The 19,888-nt window shown below is 40.3% G+C and overlaps 1 protein-coding gene across 1 annotated transcript in view; it reads left to right on the top strand.

The window, feature by feature from the left end:
• LOC124132404 overlaps positions 1-19,888 on the top strand; it is a 41,525-nt gene that overhangs the window by 5,098 nt on the left and 16,539 nt on the right. Inside the window, exons 4-10 of the mRNA XM_048403475.1 lie at positions 1,410-1,552; positions 2,896-2,953; positions 13,915-13,997; positions 14,651-14,707; positions 15,789-15,863; positions 17,604-17,696; positions 19,134-19,261. Coding sequence (XP_048259432.1) covers positions 1,410-1,552; positions 2,896-2,953; positions 13,915-13,997; positions 14,651-14,707; positions 15,789-15,863; positions 17,604-17,696; positions 19,134-19,261 — 637 coding nt within the window. The remainder of the gene's footprint in view (positions 1-1,409; positions 1,553-2,895; positions 2,954-13,914; positions 13,998-14,650; positions 14,708-15,788; positions 15,864-17,603; positions 17,697-19,133; positions 19,262-19,888) is intronic.

Below are 19,888 nucleotides of genomic sequence, written 5' to 3'. Positions count from 1 at the left end.
CTTTTACAAGCAGATATTTTCTTTGATAAATGTTGACTTCATCTATCACACAAGAGTCTCTGGGAACTCGGTGTCCCAGCAGTAAAAACTTCTGGTTGACTGGTGTTGAAAGAGTTAAAGGTGAGGGTACTAAGTGCTGCATACTATGGTCTACAGAGACTTAAAGGTGAGAGTACTAAGTGCTGCATACTATGGTCTACAGCGACTTAAAGGTAAGGGTACTAAGTGCTGCATACTATGGTCTACAGCGACTTAAAGGTGAGAGTACTAAGTGCTGCATACTATGGCCTACAGAGACTTAAAGGTGAGAGTACTAAGTGCTGCATACTATGGTCTACAGAGACTTAAAGGTAAGGGTACTAAGTGCTGCATACTATGGTCTACAGCGACTTAAAGGTAAGGGTACTAAGTGCTGCATACTATGGCCTACAGAGACTTAAAGGTAAGAGTACTAAGTGCTGCATACTATGGCCTACAGCGACTTAAAGGTGAGAGTACTAAGTGCTGCATACTATGGTCTACAGAGACTTAAAGGTAAGGGTACTAAGTGCTGCATACTATGGTCTACAGCGACTTAAAGGTGAGAGTACTAAGTGCTGCATACTATGGTCTACAGCGACTTAAAGGTGATAGTACTAAGTGCTGCATACTATGGTCTACAGAGACTTAAAGGTGAGAGTACTAAGTGCTGCATACTATGGCCTACAGAGACTTAAAGGTAAGGGTACTAAGTGCTGCATACTATGGCCTACAGAGACTTAAAGGTAAGAGTACTAAGTGCTGCATACTATGGCCTACAGAGACTTAAAGGTGAGAGTACTAAGTGCTGCATACTATGGTCTACAGAGACTTAAAGGTGAGAGTACTAAGTGCTGCATACTATGGCCTACTGAGACTTAAAGGTAAGGGTACTAAGTGCTGCATACTATGGCCTACAGAGACTTAAAGGTGAGAGTACTAAGTGCTGCATACTATGGCCTACAGAGACTTAAAGGTGAGAGTACTAAGTGCTGCATACTATGGTCTACAGCGACTTAAAGGTAAGGGTACTAAGTGCTGCATACTACCGGGGGGATTCCGGGTTATGTTGGTTGCACAAGGCAACTAAATGGATCAGATGGGTGTCAGACTTTGTGGTTTGGTTGATTTTACCCAAAAAGCATGGATCATTGCTTGCGCTATCAATCACTGGATTGTCTGATCCAGACTTGATTATTTACAGACAGCTGTCATATAGCTGGAATATTACCGAGTGCGGCATTAAATAACAAACAAACTTGCATTATCAATCACTGAATCGTCTGGTACAGATTCGATTATTTTCAGGCCGCCTTCATGTAGCTGGAATATTGCAGAGTTTAGTGTACATGTATCTATTCTGTATTGCTAAGCTAAGCCTATTGTTTCAGAGAGGGAGAGACGAGCCGCCTCCTGCAACTGTGGCCATGCCCACTACGACTGTGGGTATGACTTGGACTTGGACTACAGTGACTACTACGACTCTGATGATGAATATTCCCAGTTCTATTCACAAGATGATGAGGATGAGCTGGTAAGATATTGTATATCAAATCCTGTGGTAATCATAGAACATAGAAAGAAGATGTTACCTCTTTGGTGATGTTTCATTGGTCCGTGCACATCTGTAGAGTTCAGTGTTGGAGTGCTGCATTGATAATGCAGTGATTAAAACTAATGAAATATGAACACTTTCATGATTTCATCACCTTTTGGTAAGACTCACTTCTATATCATTGCCTACTTTGAAAAATATCTTAAGGAAATTTTGGATGACAATCATCATGATCATTTAATGTCCTGGAGATTGAACTGATCCAGCGTATGAAATTAAAACTTTTTCTCCATTAGTCTTGGTGATGATGATTTATAGCAAAACCCATAAAAAGGGCTGGGGCCTGGGGGACCCAGTCACGACCTGCAGTCCTCTGACCTGGGGGACCCAGACACACCCTGCAGGCCTCTGACCTGGGGGACCCAGTCACAACCTGCAGTCCTCTGACCTGGGGGACCCAGACACACCCTGCAGGCCTCTGACCTGGGGGACCCAGACACCCCCTGCAGGTCTCTGACCTGGGGGACCCAGTCACACCCTGCAGGCCTCTGACCTGGGGGACCCAGTCACACCCTGCAGGCCTCTGACCTGGGGGACCCAGTCACACCCTGCAGGCCTCTGACCTGGGGGACCCAGTCACACCCTGCAGGCCTCTGACCTGGGGGACCCTGTCACACCCTGCAGGCCTCTGACCTGGGGGACCCAGACACACCCTGCAGGCCTCTGACCTGGGGGACCCAGTCACACCCTGCAGGCCTCTGACCTGGGGGACCCAGTCACACCCTGCAGGCCTCTGACCTGGGGGACCCAGACACACCCTGCAGGCCTCTGACCTGGGGGACCCAGTCACACCCTGCAGGCCTCTGACCTGGGGGACCCAGACACACCCTGCAGGCCTCTGACCTTGGGGACCCAGTCACACCCTGCAGGCCTCTGACCTGGGGGACCCTGTCACACCCTGCAGGCCTCTGACCTGGGGGACCCAGACACACCCTGCAGGCCTCTGACCTGGGGGACCCAGTCACACCCTGCAGGCCTCTGACCTGGGGGACCCAGACACACCCTGCAGGCCTCTGACCTTGGGGACCCAGTCACACCCTGCAGGCCTCTGACCTGGGGGACCCAGTCACACCCTGCAGGCCTCTGACCTGGGGGACCCAGTCACACCCTGCAGGCCTCTGACCTGGGGGACCCAGACACACCCTGCAGGCCTCTGACCTGGGGGACCCAGACACACCCTGCAGGCCTCTGCCTGACTGTTGATTTTCCTTGATGCTGAGAAAGTGTATTCATTATGTCAGTGTGCTGTGTCTATATTTCAGCTGGATTTCTTCAGGAAGATTTTCATGGATGTTTTCTCTGAGTTTGTCTTCAAGAAAAGTGAGTATTCCTCATGTCATGTTTTTTGTTGGCCATGTCCTAGCTGTGTAAATGAGAATAGTTTTCACTGTCAACATGCCAGATGGGCTGGTGACTCACAAATGTAACTAGCCCATCTGGAAAGTTGCAGGTCTGTTTTTGTGAATACATGCTAGAGTAGGTTACAAATGTTCATTTTTCTCAGATTATGGTGCCTAATTCTCTGACTTTTTAACTTTACACCTGTGATGAGGGATTAAAAAGTTGGAGTCATGGTCATAACAAGGCCCACAAATAGGGAAGTACATGCTGAGGGTCCACCTTGAGTGAAACATGATCTCTCGTCGATGTTTGTCGTAATCATGATTTTGCTCTTCCTCTCTCTAAGCTCTTTTACTGAGACGAGACCGCCTCTGTGGTCTAATGGTCTAACCGCGTCATACCAAAAGACGTTAAAAGACGGTACTTGTTGTTACCCTGTCTGGCGCTCGGCATTAAGGGGCTAAAACAAGGACTGGTTGGCTCAGTTAGTATACTGTGTCTGAGTGGGGTATTCATGTTAAACTGCGGCATGGTATCTCAGTGAGCTAGCACTATAAATCGGCATCAGTCCAGACTAGTACAAGCAGCCACACATACACGTGCATGAACGTCGCTATATAAGTGCTATAATCTTGGACGCGACGGTTAACCCCATTTCACCTCACCTTTTATTGAGACATCATAGATTGTAGTATGATATGAAATATAGCCATTTAGCTAGGGGAATTCATCCATTGTAACCACTACTACGATTCGTCTGCTTCATGAGATCCATGCTTTAGAAATTCAGTCCCGATCTGCAGTAATGCATAAAACAATTGAAATACAGTATTAAATAGTCATTGCAAAAACAATCAACAGTGACTGTCAAAGTAAATAAAATAAGAAGTCATGAAATTTTCAACTAGACAGTTGGGCAGGTAGGAATAAATACATTTTTACTGCCCCGACAGATATGTTACCAGCCACGGAATAGCATGCAATCAGTGATTTGTCTAGGTTTCCAAACTAAGTGCCCTTCCTTGCCAAATTGGGGAAATCATTATTTTGTTTGAAAGTGTTTTATTTTTAAACTTATCCTATCTCTCACTATGCTTTTCTTCCTTCCTTCAATCCTATGTGGAAACATGCTTGAAGAAATTTTCAAGCTTCTAAAAACAACTCATCCGAACTCATTTCCCAGCATCACTATGGTTACCAAGCAAACAATTGGTCACGCACTATATTCCCGCGCATAACGACCTACATGATACGATCATGTGATTGCCTCTGCCACATCATTGTCTTTCTCATCACCACATAGTGGAGACGTGCACTGAGATTTGAGAGAATCTAGTTTGTCTGTTTGTTTTTTTGTGGGATTCCCTTCAACATCATCTAGATTACGTACATGATCTGAGGGATAATGGACAGCCTGTCGGAAATGTTGCGTAATAATACACTTGTGACCCTCACAAACTTGGCTGTGATTGCCGTGGCCATTTTAGTTTGGACAAACTCTGCTCAGAATGTGAACACTTCACATTAGAGTCCTTTTTAAAGTCTTATCTACACAAGTGTTACACGAGGGAGATTGTCCGGCGCTCTAAGTCATGAGACATGCCTTGCCCGCGCCCTCGGGAGCTGATGACAGGGTATCAGATAGCTTTCTGAATGACAACGTCCCTATTGTCACGGATCAAGAACAGTCCGTCCCTGTAGTGTCCGGGTCCACGACTACATCAGAACTGCCTGCTGACTTGGATGCTTTCCACAGTTGCTTCAGCTGGACCTCCCTGGACTTAGATGTTGATCGACCTTGAGCACTCCTAGACCATCCGCCACTTGTCGACTCTCGTCTTCTGCTCTGTTCAAGTTGATGTCAACTAAAGCTACTACCACTTCGGAATCAGTTGTGACGACTAAGCCTTCCACAAGGAGAACACTTTCACCCTCCACTGAAGATGTGGCAGAGGCAATCGTGTGATTGTATCATGTAGGTCGCTATACCTGGGATTATAGTGTGTGACCATGGTGATGCTGGGATGTGTTTGGGTGAATTGTTTTTAAGAAGCTGGAAACTTTGTTCAAGCATGTTTCCACATAGGTCCAAAAGAAGAGGGAATAAATGCATAGTGTGAGATAGGATCGGTATCATAAATATACAATTTAGTATAAAAAATTCAGTTTACTTAAATTCAGAAGTATCTTAACATTGCTTTTTTTGTTTTGTTTGTTGTTTAACGCCGCACTCAGAAATATTCCAGCAAGATGGCGGAGGTCTGGAAATAATCTGAAAAAAGTCTGGACCAGACAATCCACTGATTGATAAGATGAGCATCGATTCACACAATTGGTATATGATGGCATGCATCAAGCAAGTCAGCAATCCTGACCACCTGATCCTGTTAGTCGCCTCTTACGACAAGCATAGTCGCCTCTTACGACAAGCATAGTTGCCTTTTGCGGCAAGCATGTGTTTCTGAAGACCTATTCTCCACCCGGACCTTTATTACATTGCATTCAATTCAATAATGGTAAAGTAGCATTATAACCTCTTCCTCTCTATTGGTCATTGAAATGCAAGTACAGTCATGCCCCGCTTATACGAACTTCAGATATCCGGAAACCTCAGTTCCCGGACGATTTTCATTCAAAACGTATATACGGAAATTCAGTTTCCAGAACCGGATGGTCATTTTCATACACAAAACACTGAAATGCACACAAAATTGTCTCACTTATCCGGACAATACACTTCCGCTGGTGGTAATCCTTCCGCTGGTGGTAATCCTTTGATTCGTGAGTTACGTTTGAGACGAGCTTGTTTATTGTACATGTAATCCCATTCGATAAATATGGCGTCTGTGGAGATCAGAGGTCAAAGTTGTGACTTCAAACTGTGAGTATGGCCTGTCAACCAGCGAAACGTAAGCGACACGCAGTTACAGCACGCGAAAAAAGGGAAATTTGTCTGTTTAAGGAAAAACACCCGTCAGCAAGTTTGGAAACCATCAGTAAGCATTATGGCACTGAATTTGGACATACCATAGGAAAATCGACAATTGGTGACATTTTAAAAGACAAACAGAAGTGGCTAAATCTCCCGGAAAATTCCAATGACTTATGACGATCCCGTGTAGCAAAACACCAGAAGCTGGAAGATGCATTATATCATGGTTGTGTGACATGACAAGTCGTAATGTGCCCGTTAAAGATGAAATGCTGATAGTGAAAGCTCGTGATTTTGGTGGCAAAATGGACATTTCAGACTTTGCATATTCTCGTGGGTGGCTCACTCGATTCAAATCCAGACATAGTGTATCATGTAGGAAATTTCAAGTGGAGGCTGCTAGTGCGGACAAGGACGCTGTTGTGAGAGGAAGGGAAGATCTTCGAAAAGTACTGCAAGAATACGAGGAGCAAGACATTTTTAAAATTGATGAAACTGGGTTGTTTTTTAAGTTGGGACCAAATCAGACACTTGCGTCCAAGCCTGTTAGTGGTACGAAACGATCCAAGGAGCGTGTTAGTGTGGCTCTGTGTGCGAATGCAGACGGTTCTGTGAAAGTTAAGCCATTTGTGATAGGAAAAGCTCGACGACCTCGATGTTTCAGTGGTGGTTTCAATCCTGAACTTTATGTTAGGTACCGCAACAATACAAAAGCGTGGATGACATCAGAACTCTTTTCTGATTGGTTGCAGTTCTTTGACAGGCAGATGCGTTTGCGAGGTAGGCATGTTATTCTTTTGATGGACAATGCCGCTAGCCACGCCCTCAAAGTAAAATTGACACGTGAGAATTTACCACCTGCCTCCAAACACCACTGCACACATTCAGCCGATGGATGCGGGCATAATTCGTGCCTTCAAGGCCCACTACAGGAAACTGGTTGTTAGACATTTTCTTGCCTGTGCCGATAATGGAGAAACAGCAAACATCAACCTGAGATCGTCAATTAGAATGATCAAGTGTGCATGGGATGCCGTGACAGAAAGTACAATCGCGAATTGTTTTGGCCATGTGAACATTATGGGTTCAAAGACTGATAGTGACGACCCAGAGGAGGATATGGCATTGTCGGAGCTTCGGGATGTGCTAAAATCCTATGCTGGCTCTGTGCCTTCAGCTGAGCCGATCTCAGCTGAGGAATATGTGAACTGTGATGAGGAAGAGGTGACTTGCGAGTCCCTCAGGGATATTGACATTTTGCAAGCTGTAACACAGCCGGAGTAAGATTCAGACGATGACCAAGACGAGCAGCCCCTCCAACCCACTACAGTCACTCACAAGGAAGCTCGTGCTTGTATAGAGACCTTGATTACATATTACGAGAACACAGGCGATCTGGACAATTTGGAATTATTGTTTAAAATTCAAACCTCAAAATGTGGTAAAGTTCAAACTTCCATGACAGATTTTTTGAAACGTGTATGTCTTGAATAAAGATTGAGTGGATGTATCTGTTTGCTCTGTCATCTGTCATGAGTTGCATAATTGAAGGGAAGTAACTCTTCCAGTAAGAAGCTGGTTTCTGTTATACGGAAATTCGTTTATACGGACGAATTGTGAAATGACGCAAGTGTCCGTATAAACGAGGCAAGACTGTACCCTCAACAAAGCCATAATATTAGTTATCTTAATAACAGCATGGCTTGGGAAAAATTCCAGTTTGAGCCTTTTCACTGACATTTGCTGCCAACTGCTGGATCGAATATTGGCCTCTAAGCTAGTCTAGATAAATCCCACTGCATCAGTTCATGACAACATGGTGTTGCCAGATGCTGCCGTTATATATGTCTTCTGTGTGTTTGTCAGTCATTCTTATTTCAATTACGCTGCTAACATCATGTCAGGTTATTTGTATTGGGACGATTCCGATGTTGATTTATCAGAAATGTTGGGTGTTGGACGGAGTATGAATTAGATTTCAGCTATGATTCATGGTCTGAGGAGGAAAGTAACTCTTCTAAATGTTCGAAGACAGAGACGGACACCCCAGCGAAACCTACAGCAAAGACGAACGGCTACCAGTGTCCAATATGCTTGAAACAGTATTTGTCCATATCAGGGGTCATGTCGTCAACAAACACAAACAATGCGATTTGAAAGGTGAGAGTACTAATGCATAATTTTGTTCTCTGTCTCTCTATTTGGCTAAATTACAAATATCTATAGTTTCTATACAACAATTATATATTCATTAAAGTAGAGTTGGTGAGTAATAATACATTTTCACTTCACCAATAAATAAATATATAAACTGCACACAAGTAGAAAATGTAATTTTTTTACTTATCCAGGTACTCCTTAATCATGTTAATGCATTCACTGCTTACCTTGGAATGTATTAAGGAGTAATGTAGGATAAGTATACAAATGTAAAAAATATTTAGATTTTACTAAAAAAAATTACTTATCCTGCATTACTCCTTAATGCATTCCAAGGTAAGCATTGAATGCATTAAGGAGTAATGCAGGATAAGTATACGAATTTAAAAAATATTTAGATTTTACTAAATTGTCCATAAGATATAGAATATTTTGTTTTAATTTGCAATATAAATGACATACTGAATAACACATTTCAATTTCTGCTGAGGTACACTGGTTAATTTTTAATACAATAGCTTCTAAGAAATCAAAATTACTGTGTATTTTCAACAACAGTGTTCCCCTTTAACAGTAATTACCTTTTTTTACCGGTAAAATTAGGCTTGGATCAGTAATTCATGTGACTGTCAGTCCCTGTGGACTGGCAAATAAAGTACTTATAAATCTTTGTTGTTGGAACAAAACATCGGTGATATTCATATAAGTACATTTTTCGAACAAAGTCAGCTTAGCTGTCATCATCAGGGTTTCCCCTTGTCCATTTCTAGGTTAAGTATCCATTTGTAGTGACTTCGTCTCGAAATATTGAAAATATTAAAAAACAAAGAGAAAATTGTGACTTCAGTTTGAGTAAATGAAGTATAGATCTAACTAAGTTACTTCAGAGATTACTTCTTTGCACTGAACATGAAGTTGAAAGAATTAAAACCAAATAGTTTTCATACGTGTTTTTTTATTTGTTGAAAGTTGCGACTGACAAAAATTAGAGGGAGTGGGGGGCTGGTAATTTTTAGAGTTAGAGGAACACTGAACAACCTTAACTTGTGATATGCATTTTTATTTACATGGCTTATATGATTGTAATAGTTTGGATGTTATCTTTTACACATGAAAAAACAGATAATTTAATACATTGTAGGAACACTTATCATTGCTTTTAAAAGTTGGTTACAGTTTACTCTTAGGAGTTCTATTGCACATGTCTACTACTGTTATCAATCATAGACTGGACTGAAGCACTGTTAATGTAAATGATTTTATTCCAGGTAGTCAACTCAAGCTGTCAGACACAGGAAGGTGCTGCTGCTGCTACACCTGCCTGCGACCAGGACATCACATAGACGTCAAGTGACATCACAACCTTCACAGACAATTCATTCCCACAACTGCTCGAGTCTGCAGTGTTAGAAGTTTGAAATAACCCTTATCACAACTCCACCAAATCTAAGTCCGGAAGTGCCATGGTTGATAAGCAAGATAGTGATGTCCTCACCTGACACGATGCAGGAATTAGGAGCTGTTCTTAAGCCACCATTCCTTGATACACATGCAGTGTATGGCAAGTCAAACTCTTTCTTTGCCGACAAGGAACTCATGTGGAGTACATTTCATGAGAACCAATTTTAAACTTTGTGCCAGCTTATGATCTGTGGTTTTTTAAGTTGCGACCGAGACAGAAATGCATGTCTATGTCTTTATTCAGTGCCTCCTTGATGACCTCAGATGTGCCATTAACAACTTCACAGGAAGAAAACCAAAAAATCTGTAGAGTTATTTACAGACAACGACAACTCGGTCCTATTCTACATATCAGGATATTTGATTTATGCCATGGAGAATAAATCAATGAAGAAAGGAAGTTCCGCCTCTGTGCCTCATCTATCCAGAAGTGTCCTGATTTCGTTACAAAGGTCCAAAAGTGGACTTGAACAGTGAACAGTGGTGGATTAAGAGTCTGTGATGATAACTTTTTCTTTCTTGTCAGAAAAATGGCGACAATATGCAGACTGGCAGTTAGTTTAAAGGATCGGAACACTGATGCATCGCAAAGATGGCACTGAAAGATGCAAGACCTCACAGAGCTGGAAGAGCTGTTGCAAAACATGTGCAAAGACAATTCCAGAAGGAAAATGCAAAAGCATATTTAAAAGGAAAGATGTCCCAGTCTCTGAGGAAATGACTGCGAACTTACAATGATTCATAGCTCTCATGATAAAAATTGTCCCCTTATGTATATTGCTTGTAGATCCTAGTTATCAACACATGGATATACTTTTGATATTAAATTATTTTAATCATGTATGTCAATTGTGACGTATGTTGAGTCGCACAAAGCATTTATTATACCTTGTATACATACTTGCCTTCTAGAACCTAAGTTTGACTGCAAAACATTAAACTAGAAAGTTTAATAAATACAACCTTAAACAAGTTGTCATCTTCATTTATTTTGGATTTTATATTATTACGTCTGCTGTGTCCTGTAGCCACAATAACTCAGTTTATGGGCATATGCCCTCTAAGTCAACAGTCTACTAACAACCACATCCAACTCATCTTCAGCGACATACTGGAGTACTTTGTGAAGTACAACATAAAACTCATTGGCAGTACAGTTGTCGGAATCTGTAACCTCTTTGTAGTAGCTGTTAGGTATGGAAGCTGATTGATTGCTGTCTTTCACATAGAAATTCTCCCAAGCTGTTTTCCATCCAGAATTGTCATTGCAGTCTTTTCTGAAATTATTATTGCATTTAATAAAGATCATGTCACATACACATTACATATTATCTTTTAAAATTATTTATTTTATAAAAACTACAAGAGGGATTTGTTTATCATTCAATGAAATGTGTGGTTTATTGAACGAGAACCTTATTTCTTTTAAAGATGACATTTGTTTGAAGCACTGTACATGCTTTAAGGATATTGATAAAATATACAAGCTTAAAAAATGTTACCAGATTTCAATAAGCATGACATCATGTCATAAAGGAACTCTGTTTATCGTGAAATACACATGCCTCGGTCTTCAGTGTTCTTTGCGATCTATGGGACTGCCTCCGTGGTCTAGTGGTAGAGCGTCCGCCCGGAGAGCGGAAGGTCCGGGGTTTGATCCCCAGCTGCGTCATACCAAAAGACGATAAAAGATGGTACTTGTTGTTACCCTGTCTGGTGCTCGGCATTAAGGGGCTAAAACAAGGAATGGTTGGCTCGGAGTCAGTATACTGTGTCTGAGTGGGGTATTCATGTTAAACTGCGGCATGGTATCTCAGTGAGCTAGCACTATAAATCGGCATCAGTCCAGACTAGTACAAGCAGCACACACACACACACACACACACACACACACACACACACACACACACACACACATGCATGCACATCGCTATATAATTGCAATAATCTTGGACGCGACGTTAAACCCCATTTCACCTCACCGTTGTGATCTAAGGCGTATGATGGAATGCCTAACTTTATTGTCAATCAGTCTGTACTTTGTCTCTACTCACGTTGGAAGTAACACTGTAGTGCCCTCTCGAGAGCATAACTCTTATAGCTGGCCGGTCTTGATATTCCAGGATGATAGGGAATATGATTGGTAGATGGACCAGGGGTGCTGCCAGTTGAATAGCCGTGGTCTTCGGCACCATGATGATCTTGCTTTACTTTACATTGCCGACGTTTCTTTCTAGGACCGATTGTTTTTCTCCTTGACACAGGCTGAGGAGTATGGGGCATCTAAGAGACAAAACACATGTATAATTAGACTTAAATTAAATAATATACATGATCATAAAAAAAATGAACTTAACTAAACCCTAATAACAATCTTAATATATAGTATAGTATTTACCATTGCTATGTGATGGATAAGAGACATAATTTAAATCAATAGATTTCTAATTGTTTTCAGAATCTTCATTGTGTAAATATATATCTAGACCTTACAATTCACATGTTTATTAAAATATTACCAGTGTTCGATCTTAGAAAAAAAATTAAACATTATAAGCTGAACTCCTACAACCAAAATAATTAGGGTAGTATACAATATTGAAATGCATATATATGTAAAATAAAGAAAATATATATGAAATATAGATCTAGAAATAAATTTCTAATCATTGTCGTGACAACCTTCATTCTATATCATATAAACAGGCTATCTATGAATCTAGATCTTTATAAAAAATTGATCAAAATGACAAATATTATCTTGAAAAGTTGTAAAATCAGGCCTCAAAGTTGCGACTAAAACGGTCACTAATGCCACCTAAATTTCAGTTTGTCTACTGTCTAAAATTCTCGTCACGATATGGCTGAAATATTGCAAATGTGACGTAAAGCATTAACTCACTCACTCACTGTCTAAAATTCGGAGGTAACCAAATGGCTATCTTGAAAAATATCTTGTGGCTACTAAAATCTATTGCTACACATATGTAGACACAAAAATAAATGTGTCTGCTACTAATTGTACTCGCAAATAATTCCCCTTATATTCAACAATCAACCGAAATACATCAATATTAATGTAATTAGTATTTTATTATAGTTGATAGTTTATTGGATAAGCAAGGATAATCCTATATAATCTCTTAACATAAATTGCATCATTGTTCGAGTCACAATTAACAAAACTCAAGTACAGTTTCCACTAATATACAATTCCAAGACTAGTGCTATGACTTGTTCATATAATAGTTATTTGATAAAAGATCATTTCAAATGCTTTTGGCTACCTACACTATTGGCTTGACTTCTTAATTTTACCACTGGCTACCTGGAAAAAAATACTTGTAGGCATATGGCTGTTTTGTAAACATTTAAACTTTGAGGCCTGAAAAAATAGAGATGGATGAACAGTGAGCATTAGAATCTAGGATAAAAAATAGCTGTTTTTATTTGCACCTTTTGACGTCGAATTTGACATAAAACAAAGAAAACTCATCGTCAGTCAAACACACATAAATTGAAGTTATCAAAATCTTTATTTCTGGAAAAATTAGTTGAGTAGGTTTTTTTTCAATTGGTTTTAAAAATCTGTAACGATAATTGAAGATTTCACTACATTATCAATCTAACCAAAAATGTCTTGATATTTGAGAGTGAAAATCTCGAAATAAAGACATAATTGTTTTGATACAAAATCTCCTATAGTTAAAACATAAGTTGTTCTTCCATATGACCAAAGTAACTAAGGACTTTCTGCATCCTCCGCTTCATAAATTGGTGCACGAATGGGACATAATTTACAATTCTGCTGACTGCGCGTGTTTGGTTTCGAAGTCGGCGTCACGAGTTATAACTGGCTACACTTAAAAGGGGAATCAAGCCAAGGACAATAGTTAAATCACTAAAACAAGACATTGCACTTTCCTGCACATTATAAGTAATGATAATTCTTACCTTCAGTTCATGAAATGCTACGTTAGTGCTGCAATCAGTAAAATTCCAAACACAATGTCTTTGCTCTGTTGTCTAGCGATAGTGAATTACCCGCGCGCATACAGCCGGCCGATGAACCCCTGCTGTGGCAATTAGCGCGTCTCACATCACAGAAGGCTGCTTATCCTTTGTATATATGTCTTTGAGTTATGGAAAGACGAATGAAAAAATATTGGTTACCTAACGAAAAATGTAATATCCCAATTAAAATAGAAACCCTAGAGTAAAAACTGAATTGCTACAAAATTTATCTGGAAGCTCTGGTTAAACAACATACAAAACAAATACCAAACAACGCAAGTCACAAATGCCAGCGTCTAGATGGATGCTGATCGTGGGAGGATCTGCTGATAGAGCCCCCTTTCATTCACTGCCAGCTTTTTTCTCTTAACAGAGTTCCAATCAAAGAGGAAGAAACCTGACCCCTACACAACAGAGGACACGGAGGAGGAGGGCTTCTTCGAATTTCTATCCACGGTTTGTTGCATCCTACCAGTGTTCTGATGTATAAACCAAGGGTTGACTCCTTGACATCACCAGGGTTTGTTGCATACTACCAATGTCTGAATGTATAAACTAGGGCCATGGGTGGCCCAGTCGTCTAAGGCGCCTCGATTCGCAGTGCAGAGTTGCGTCCCTTGAGCAGGCCAGAAACCTATGATTGTTGGTTCGAAGCCCGGTTCGCCCTGATTATGTTTCTAGGTTTGTCAGCACCATACCCGTGCTCGTGGGTTTACTGAAGTGGTAAACGTCTGAGACCTGCATCACTTCGGGCTTTCCTCCCACATTAAGCTGACACGCTGCGATATAACTGGTATACTGTTTAATGCGGCGTAAAACCCAATTCACTCCATCACTCACTCAGATGTATAAACCAAGGGTTGACTCTTTGACATCACCAGCATTGTTGTTGCTGCATATATTCTGTGTAACAAAACAATGCAATGTGACACAGTGTTGACAGTACCAGGCACATTTCTCTGCATATTGTCTCAAACAAAACGAAAATGCTTAACTTAGTTGTGCTGTATGCAAGTATTTAGACCCTTTTTTTTAATGTATAAATTCCCTTGTCAGATGAAATACTCTGTACATTGCTACTTCATGTGTCTGTATTGTGAGGTTTCCAGAAGTTCCGGTCGGAGGGAAGGAGCAGCATTGATGACTACATCCTCACCGAAGATGATGTAAGTTGTATCCAGAGGAATCTGAGGCTAACGAGGACTTGGGTTTGAGAGACATTTGTGGAATATGTCGTGGTTAATCTCAGTCATTGGTACTTTGCCATCCATCATTCAATAACTATAAGAAGTCAATTCATTTTTGAACTTTTATGACCTAATGACACTATTGAAAATAAATGGTCCAGAAAAGTTTGTTAAAATTTGATAAATCTTTTCAATAGGTAGAACCTTGCTCTTACGTTTTGCAGCAATAGAAACGAACAGTTTTCATCCACTAGTCCTCACAATGGTAACGAAGCAAAACCCTTAAAAAGGGCAAATTTCATAATGACATGAATGAAGAAGAATTGAAGATGTTGAAGTCCTGGAAAGATTGTCTGAAACAACTGAATGCCTAAAAGCAATGGATCTAATTTGATGGACAACATCAGTAAATGCTTCGATGAACATTTTTCCTGTGTATCAGAGATTTATCTAGGATTCAAAACTAAGTGCCCATGGCAGCCAAATTGGGAAGAAATTGTTGTTTTGTTCAAGATTTGGATGTGTTTTATAAGTTCTTACTTTGTTAGATTCAGAACTAATTTATCATTGTATTTTGAGAATGCATTCAATTCAATAATATAATTATAACTAAAAACTTCTTATGTATTTGCCCTGTTATCAATGAAATACAAGATATCTCTACAAGCCATAAAATTAGTTGAATTGGGAAATTTTAATTCTGCTTAGGGAATTATTTTCATATTTGTGTCAGACGAGAGATTGGCCTCTGAACAGGTCTGGATAAATCCCTGTGTGTCCAATATTTGATTTGTTTTGTGACAGAAGTGTGTCAAATTCATTTCAGTGTACATTATTAGACCTTCGCTTCTTCTTTTTTCTTACATCAGGTTCTAGTTTTCTTGATTCATTGATGACAGATTTACTGTTTTCCTGCCCCTGAGAGCGGTTTACTTGGGGTGAGATGGGTGATGTGCTTAATATGTGCATAGCATGTGCTGTGCGTATTCAACATGTTGACATATATATTGTCATACAGTATTCAGGAAATCTTTGACTTTCAAATTCTATTTCATACCAGTTGAAGAAATTCCAGTCCTATGATGAATGGCAGAAAGCGAGAGACCCTAGCAAGCCCCCCAACAGGTGTAAGAGGGTAGGTGGTGGTTTGAGATATTAATTATCGGATACCGTAAGTTCAGAAATCATTTTAAGCAGAGCTAAATTCTAAATGAACACAGAAATTGTTGTTCTGATTAACATTGCTTCAACTTAATATTCAATTACGCCAAAATCAAATTGCACATTTTGCAAATTTGGAATTGAGAAAACAATATGATTATGAGGAAAAGGATTTACACACAGATAATATTCCTTGAGATTTTCGACCGCCTCTTTTGGTAGAGTGTCTGCCCGGAGAGCAGAAGGTTGGGGGTTTGATCCCGTCTGTGTCATACCAAAAGATGCTAAAAGATGGTACTTGTTGTTACCCTGCCTGGGGCTCGCGATTAAAGGGCTAAAGCAAGGACTGGTCGGCTTCAATGCTTGCTGAAAAAGGCGACCATGCTTGTTGTAAGAGGCGACTAACGGGATCTAGTGGTCAGGCTCACTGACTTGGTTGATGCATGTCATCGATCCCAATTGCGTGGATTGATTCTCATGATATTAATCACTGGATTGTCTTGTCCAGACACGATTATTTACAGACCGCCGTCATATTGCTGCAATATTGCTGAGTGAGACGTTAAACAACAAACCAACCAAGCAACTGGTCGGCTTGTGGATAGTCATGCTAAGATTGTGACATGGTATTTCAGAACACCCAAACTGTTAAATGTTTCTAGATGAAAATTGCTATACAGATCAGTCTTGTGATGAACTGGCACCTTTTGATTTGGCGTTTTTAGAACGAGTGAACAGCCTTTTTTATCCCCCCCGACATATAATGACGGGGGGATATAGCCATCAGTATGTCCGTCTGTAATCATTGTTTGTCCGGAGCATATTTCCTAAACTGTACAACCTAGCTTCACAAAACTTGATACACTTACCAATCAGGCTCAGTAGTAGTGCCTTTTGCTATTTAGAGATGTTTAGAATTTTTTATTTTTGTCGTTTCCATGGAAATATGATGAAATTAGGAAATTTGAGGGTAGTGCTCTTGTCCGGAGCATATTTCCTAAACCGTACAACCTAGCTTCCCAAAACTTGGTACTCTTAACAATCAGGCTCAGTAGAAGTGCCTTTTGCTATTTAGAGATTTTTAGAATTTGTTATTTTTGTCGTTTCCATGGAAATATGATGAACTTAGGAAATTTGAGGGTAGTGCTCTTGTCCGGACCATATCTCCCGAACCATACAACTTAGCTTCTCAAAAGTTTTTACGCCTATCAAGCAGGTTATGTAGTGGTGCCTTTGCTATTAACAGATTTTTTCCCTTTTATTCTTTTTTTAATTTAAATTGAAAATTGATGAACTTAGGGTAATGTCCTCAGTAGTGCAGTTTGTTATTTATAGATTTATATCTTTTTGATTTGTAGCCCCTGACATTTGAGATCATCAGAAAGTGAGCTACATGAATCAATATTTAATAACCTTCAGTATATTTCTGGTTTTGGCATCAAGGAAAAAGATTTCCTTACCAATCTAAATATATTTGAAGGTACACACAGTTTACCGACATGCCACGTCGGGGGGGTATGTCATCTTCAGATGACTCTTGTTTTATTTCTCTCAACTGAAGGTATCCAATGGCAATGAGCCCAAAGTGGGTTATTAGTAGCCAAATTCCATTTCAAAATAGTAACAGATGAGGGTGATATGTCATCTCCCGATGACTTCTGTTATTATTTCAGCCATTGTTAAAGTTTGCTATATTTCTTTGTTTTTCATGCAGCGAGCTGTCCAGAAATCCAGGAGACGTCAGAAGGAGGAGCAGAAGCAAATGAACAAGAAGCAGAGGAAGACGGAACAGAAGCGGAAGGAGAAAGTATGTTGTGTGCCCGAACACTATTGAGCAGAACACGACTGGGCTACCAATAAACAGTAGGCAGCTTGTGAAAGTCCTTGGGATGAGGGGAGCACGGGTGGCCCAGTCGAGTAAGGTGCCATGATTCTCTGTGCAGAGTTGCTTCCCTTGGGCGTGTCGGAAACCTATGATTGTGGATTCGAATCCCGGTTCGCCCAGATTATGTTTCTGGGTTTGTCAGCACCATACCCGTGCTCGTGGGTTTCACCAAAGTGGTAAACGTCTGAGACCTGCATCACTTCGGGCTTTCCTCCCACATTAAGCTGACACGCCGTGATATAACTGGAATACTTTTAAAAGTGGCGTTAAACCCAATTTACTCACTCACTCACTCCTTGGGATGAGTGAGTTGGTGTATAGCCAAGCAGTTTAACATGTTTAAGGGACGACGCTTCTCAGCGTATGTCGTATGTCTTACAGTACTGTTATACAGACTGAGAGTAACCATGTAAATATGATTATTACACATTGGACGTTTTTCCTAAGCTTGTGACAACTTTTGTTGCAATTTTTCATTATTTGTCCATAATGGTTTGATGTTGGAAAGTCTTTTTGAAAGGTAGGGAATATTGTTCTATGCCACAGAAAGCAATATTCTAGCTGTCGTGGACCGTGTGTTCTGTGCCAGATAAACTAGTGATTGACTGCATGAGCAACAATGCATGCTGGTTCACACGTTACTACTTGATCCCTGTTCAGGGTTTGCAAAGGTCCTGGAAAATCTGGAATTTTGACTGTCGTCTTAAAAAAAAGTTTGATTTTACTAAGGGGTCTTGAAAATGGCACAAGGTTCTTTAATTATGTTAACTAAAGCCGTACACTGTAGAAATGCATTTAATTAAATATATACTAAGTTCTGTTTCACAGGGAAAATTTACTCATGGAGACTTTTACAAGTACAACATCCAAAAACAGATGTAAACCGTAATTTGATTGGTCAACGCTTGTGTATTCCAGGGAATACCATTTCTGCAGCCAATCAAATTTATGCTTTGTCTGACTGCAGCTATTTTATATTGCATTCATTGGCTGAAGTGTCAGAATACCTGGTTGTAATTAAGTTTATGTTATGCATATTTTACACAAAAGATAAACTCTTATTGATGAATGTTGATATTTGATGTAAAAAACACAAGGGTGAGATTCTATTTATTGTCAAATCATTCTTCCAACTTTCTCACTCTTTAAACAATAATAACCAGTGTCTTGAGTGTAAAAAGCACAGCTAACCTTGATTTGATAGGCATTTAGAAGTTGGAGTACTAAGTAAGGATAAGATAAATGGATGAATAACTTCTTTATTACAATTAGGAGTGACGTTTCAGTGTAGGTTCTGACATTGTAATTTGCCTTAGTGGCAGTGTATGTACAACCAAGTTTGCCTCTTTCCTTTTGTAGGAACTTCAGGCAATCCGAGACCAGCTTCTGAGGACTCTAGATGAGAAAAAGGAAAAAAAGAAGAAAAGACAAGATTCAGAGACCCCACACCACAAACCCAGCAGTGAACCAGTCCACTTAATGTCCAGGTGATTGGCACAACTTCCACCTCCATGATAAAAGCCTATCATTTTAACATGAAAGAATTTGCAAGATCATATTGTGACAATTTGAACAATACTGGCTTGTTTACTTGTGTGAGATAAAGTCAAAATAAAGAATAAATAAACTTGTATCAAGAGTAGCAAAGTACTGTAGAAAAGTATCAGTATGATCAATAGATTAGTATGCTTTGACCTTATTCTGTCTCAGGCTTATTTTCTTATCTCTACTTATTCCTGAGATGGGGCGGTCGGGTAGCCTAGTGGTTAAAGCGTTCGCTCGTCACACCGAAGACCCGGGCTCGATTCCCAACATGGGTACAATGTGTGAAGCCCATTTCTGGTGTCCCCCGCCTTGATATTGCTGGAATATTGCTAAAAGCGGTGTAAAACCATACTCACTCACTCACTATTCCTGCGATGTAGTGGAAACTTATAGCGCAGTGTTCCCAATGAACAGAACACATCTCACCCAAACTCACGGCCTCCAACCCCAATGCAACTTACCAACTCCAATTGGTCTGATAGCTAACTCCCACTGGTCTGATAGCTAACTCCCACTGGCCTGATAGCTAACTCCCACTGGTCTGATTGCTAACTCCAACTGGTCTGATA

Source organism: Haliotis rufescens, unplaced genomic scaffold (genome assembly GCF_023055435.1).
Source record: "Haliotis rufescens isolate VD_foot unplaced genomic scaffold, xgHalRufe1.0.p SCAF_3, whole genome shotgun sequence".
Taxonomy (NCBI): domain Eukaryota; kingdom Metazoa; phylum Mollusca; class Gastropoda; order Lepetellida; family Haliotidae; genus Haliotis; species Haliotis rufescens.
This window is presented reverse-complemented; position numbering and strand designations above follow the sequence as displayed.